The sequence below is a fragment of the Chenopodium quinoa genome, unplaced genomic scaffold, assembly GCF_001683475.1.
Source record: "Chenopodium quinoa cultivar QQ74 unplaced genomic scaffold, ASM168347v1, whole genome shotgun sequence".
NCBI classification, from domain to species: Eukaryota; Viridiplantae; Streptophyta; class Magnoliopsida; order Caryophyllales; family Amaranthaceae; genus Chenopodium; species Chenopodium quinoa.
The window spans coordinates 5,683,788-5,688,869 of record NW_018742418.1 but is presented as its reverse complement, the minus strand read 5'-3'; the positions used below and the strand labels follow the sequence as shown (position 1 = coordinate 5,688,869).

At 34.0% G+C, this 5,082-nt stretch overlaps 1 protein-coding gene across 1 annotated transcript; it reads right to left on the bottom strand.

The window, feature by feature from the left end:
• Nucleotides 1-2,339: 2,339 nt before the first annotated feature.
• LOC110713864 lies at nucleotides 2,340-3,436 on the bottom strand. Its single transcript, XM_021892306.1, has 2 exons — nucleotides 2,669-3,436; nucleotides 2,340-2,618 (listed from the first exon to the last, which is right to left on the bottom strand). Exons 1-2 carry the CDS (start codon nucleotides 3,434-3,436, stop codon nucleotides 2,340-2,342), a joined length of 1,047 nt encoding a protein of 348 aa, XP_021747998.1.
• Between the last annotated feature and the right edge of the window lie 1,646 nt (nucleotides 3,437-5,082).

Genomic DNA, 5,082 nt, shown 5'->3' with positions numbered 1-5,082 from the left:
AATCCCTGGAATTTGAGAAAATCCTTGGGCTACAAGTCTTGCCTTGTATCTAACTATTTCATTTTTCTCATTACGTTTTCTTACAAATACCCATTTGTATCCAACGGGTTTTACACCTGCTGGTGTAAGGGTTATTTTCCCAAAAACTTCTCGTTTTTCAAGTGACTTTAACTCAGCCAGCATTGCCTCCTTCCACTTTGGCCAATCACTCCTACGTCGACATTCTTCTACAGTTCTTGGTTCAACATCATTTTCATCAGACACGATGTCAATTGCGATGGAATTTGCAAATGTTTCATTAACGATAACATCTTTCCTATTCCACTGAGTCTTTGTAGAGACGTAATTCATTGAAATTTCATTGTTATCGATGTTTTGAACATCTTGTTCATTCCCCGTAGGGTTGTCTTCTTGTTCGTCCCCTTTTGGATTATCATCATTTTCTTTACTTTCATCCACATTTGGTCTTTCTTGACCTTCTGACGGGGGAACATTATTAGTCTCATTTTCTATTCCATCCAATCTTTTTAGTTTCCTTGGCTTAGAATCTTTTGAACTAAGTGGTCTTCCACGCTTTCTGTGTGCCTGAGATTCATTTTCTATGGCCTTATTACCAGTTGGGATTTCAATACGTGCAGGGGCATTTTCTGCTGGTATATGTGATTTTGTCACCTTCTTTGTGTCTACAAATGCATCGGGCAATTGATTTGCAACACTTTGTAAATGAACAATTTTCTTAACTTCTTGTTCACACATATTTGTTCGTGGGTCTAACATCAACAGTTGTGTTGCATTCCAAATGAGTTCAATTTCTTTCTTATGTGGGTCCACTTTCTCTCCCCCTAAGGCTGGGAATACTGTTTCATTAAAATGACAGTCCGCAAATCTAGCCGTAAATAAGTCACCAGTCAATGGTTCAAGGTATTTAATTATAGAGGGGGATTCAAACCCGACATAAATTCCCAGCCTTCTTTGTGGACCCATTTTTGTTCGTTGGGGTGGAGCAATGGGAACATATACAGCACAACCAAAGATTTTTAGATGTGAGATACTTGGTTCTCGACCACAAACAAGTTGTAGTGGTGAGAATTTACGATAAGTTGTAGGTCTCAATCTAATTAGCGCTGCTGCATGTATTATAGCATGTCCCCAAGCAGATGATGGCAATCTTGACCTCATTTATAATGGTCTTGCAATCAATTGTAATCTCTTAATTAGTGATTCAGCTAGACCATTTTGTGTATGAACATGAGCTACTGGGTGTTCAACATCAATTCCAATTGACATACAATAATCATTAAATGTTTGGGATGTAAATTCCCCAGCATTGTCAAGTCTTATTTTCTTTATTGTATGATCTGGGAATTGTGCTCTTAATTTGATGATTTGGGCAAGTAATTTTTCTAAGGCAACATTTCTACTTGAAAGTAGACTAACATCTGACCATCGTGTAGAGACATCAATTAAAACCATGAAATATCGAAATGGTCCACATGCTGGATTAATTGGCCCACATATATCTCCCTGAATTCTTTCCAAGAATTTTGGAGATTCAGTAGCAATTTTGTTCATAGATGGCCTTATTATTAATTTGCCAAGTGAACATGCAGAGCATGTTAATTCATCTGATCGGGGAATTTTGACATTTCTTATTGAATGTCCAACTGAATGTGCTATTATTCTTTGCATCATCCCAGTTGCTGGATGTCCCAAACGATCATGCCATAAAATAATCAAATGTTTGTCATCTAACTTCTGGTTAGATATCATATTGATTTCCACGGGTCGTATGTTTATACGGTATAACCCCGAAGAGTATGCTGGCAATTTCTCATATATATGTTTCTTGCCATGTTTTTCTGCCGTGAGGCATATATACTCTTTTTGATCTATCGTCATTGTTTCTAGATGATAGCCATTTTGGCGTACATCTTTAAAGCTTATGAGATTTCTTCGAGATTTACTCGAATATAAAGCATTATTGATTATTAATTTTGTTCCATTTGGAAGCATTATACAAGCCTTTCCAGATCCTTCAATTAATTTAGCTGACCCGGAAATGGTGTTTACATTTGCTTGAAACAACTTTAGTTGTGAAAAATATTTTCTATCTTTTAAGATAGTATGTGTTGTTCCACTGTCCAAAAGGCATTGATATTCGGAACTAACTTCAGGTAGATCCATATCTTCATAAAATAAATTTAAGATTAGTTTAGAATAATATCATACAAACTTTTATTGATGATAAAGATTTAAAGTACATGACTAGAAATTTAAAATACAGGGAACTAAGAAAATACATTAAAACATAGCATATGTTACATTAGTAGATGGGGAACCTAAGCATTGTTGTTTTCTCCAAGAATGAAATCATTCCCAGTTTCAGCATTGTCCATGAAGAAATCGGACACATCAAGGGTAGGACATGGAGCATTTTCTTCATTAACATAATTTGCTTCTGCATTTTTCTCTTTGCCTTTTACAGAAGCTTGGTAAAGGTCTACCAAATGTTTGGTCGTACGACAAGTACGTCCCCAATGTCCTGTCATGCCACATCTGTAACATGTGTCTTTTCCTTTTGAAAGAGTTTGTTTGTGGCTTCCAGATGACTGTCCCTTCTGTTTTTCAAAATTTTTGAAATTACTGTTTCTTTAAAAATTGTTTCTACCACGTCCTCGGCCTCGTCCGCGATAATTTCCACGGCCTTTTCCACGGCCATTGTAATTTCCACGTCCACCTCTCTTGTAGCATTTGACTCGGGTGGATAGGAATTTGTTGCATTTGCCTCATGATGAGTGGCCAAAGACCCAGTTGGTCTCAGGTTATGATTTTTCAACAAAAGTTCACTATTTTGTTCCGCAACAAGCAATACACTCATTAATTCATTGAACTTTTTAAAACCTCTTTCACGATACTGTTCTTGCAACAGTATGTTACTTGCATGAAAGGTAGTGAGTGTTTTTTCAATCATCTGTTCATCCGAAACTGGATGATCACAGTATCTCAATATAGACACTATCTCATGTATGGTTGAATTATAATCAATTACAGATTTGAAATCCTGGAACCGTAAATTTGTCCAGTCAAATAATGCCTTAGGAAGGAGCACCCTTTTGTGGTGTCCAAATCTTTCATTAAGGCAATCCCATAATTCTTTGGGATCTTCAACCATCATGTACTCAGTTTTAAGGCCTTCATGTAAATGATGCCTTAACAACACTAAGGCTTTTGCCTTATCTTGTTCAGTAACAGGTTTTGCAACAGTCATTGCAGAAGTGGTAGTATCAGTTGTTTGACCAGAGGGACTTTTGTTTTCTTTAACAGTGTGCTCCAAGCCTTGAGCTTTCAAATTCATCATTGCGTCCACTTTCCATTCCAGAAATTTCTTTCCAGATAAATCTAAGATGCTGAACTGTCTTTTCATAAGGTCTCCCATTTTAGCTACAACAAATTTCGTGATAATTAGTTTATAATAACAAATTATATGTACAACTCACATGTTTAGTTTTTCCATATATATAATTAAGTTAATAAGACACGTGATAATTAAATTTAATAATAATAAACCATAAATAATATAGTCTTTTTCTCCCCCCTTGGTTTATTATTGTGAGTAATTATATGATTAGACAAAAATTAATCATGTTAGTTGAAAAAAAAAACAGCAAAACGACAACAGTGACAGTAGTAACAATAATTATAATGATAACGGTAATATTATACAATGATGATTAATAACAACAAACATACATAATAAAACAAAAACAAGCTTTTAATATACTAAAACGACAAAATAAGTGAGTTTTACTTATACATAATGACAAAAATTAATATTGCTACTAATAAAATTACAAGCGCCGTAATTAGAAGGAAATATTGTTTTATCTTCATTAAATCTTCCTCAAAAGTGAAGTTGTGGGTGTTTTGGTTGCCGTCGTCGGGGAACATATCGGAGAAGAAGGGGGTGAAATTTTTTTTTTAGGTGATTTTTGGATAAAAAGTGGGAAGGGATAAGGGATTTGTGGTGAGATTGGGGGAAAAATCCGTCTTTTATAGAGGTAGGTTTATCCGTTACTGTTCTGTACAACTGTAAAAATATCATATAATAGTCTAACGTACTGGCATAAAATTATGGTCCATATATATATATTTATAATTGTAAAAGGTTATCACACTGGGAATGCAAGCCATAGTGGTCCGAGAGCCCTAATATCTATAAAAGATCATGGGTTCAAAAACGGAAAGAAACACAAAAAGTATGTAAAAGTAAGAAAAATAATAAGTATAAAAGGCTGCATCTTTTTGTTAATCTAGTTAATAATAATATGCATGAAAAGCTACTACTTAGCAATTATAATAACTAAGATAAAAATTTACGTAAAATGAGTATGTAATATCAACATGGATCAAACAAAGAAACATCAACATGAGTAAACAAAAGATGATAGTAGTAAATTCACAAGTAAGAGAACTTTCACCGTTGTTTTTGAGGTATATATAGTAAATGTTTGAGTTTCTGTTATAGAGGATCCCAAATATGGGCAACTATAGAGCATACTCCTCGAAACATTTAGAAGTAGATAGTATTATTTGTTATAAATTTTTAGAAGTAGGTATAAATATACCTGACTGAAAACTGGTGCTGATAACGTGTTAAAGAATTTACCGATAGAAAAGTTTTGATTAATAAAAGGAGTAAAAGAGTGAAAGAAGATGGGTGAAATTGTTGTAGTGTTATCATTGTATTCTTACTTCTATGGCATTGTATTTATAGCCATGAGTTACACTAATAATACAATAATTACTCACATAGAGCCATATGAGTTCACAAGTGTTTGGACCTATATGAGCATTGTGTAATCAAATCAATAATTGGCATTCACTTATTAGACTTATCTTCTAACACTTATTGCAATTCAATGTTTTTTAATTTTGCTACCACTCAAACACCCTTATTTTGCCACCACTTAACGTAAACTGTTTGGGTTCCGTTAAATGGAGTCCATTATTTTATTAAATAATAATTTAATTTATTAAAAAACAAATAAAAACTTAAAAAAAAATCTTAGCCACTCCAGCCCA

Excerpts from the sequence above, each read along its gene's own strand:
- LOC110713864 (XM_021892306.1), bottom strand. The coding sequence starts at position 3,436 with ATGGGAGACCTTATGAAAAGACAGTTCAGCATCTTAGATTTATCTGGA. Across the intron at positions 2,619-2,668 it reads CGGACGAGGCCGAGGACGTG|AAGGGACAGTCATCTGGAAG; the intron begins GTAGAAACAATT and ends TTTGAAAAACAG.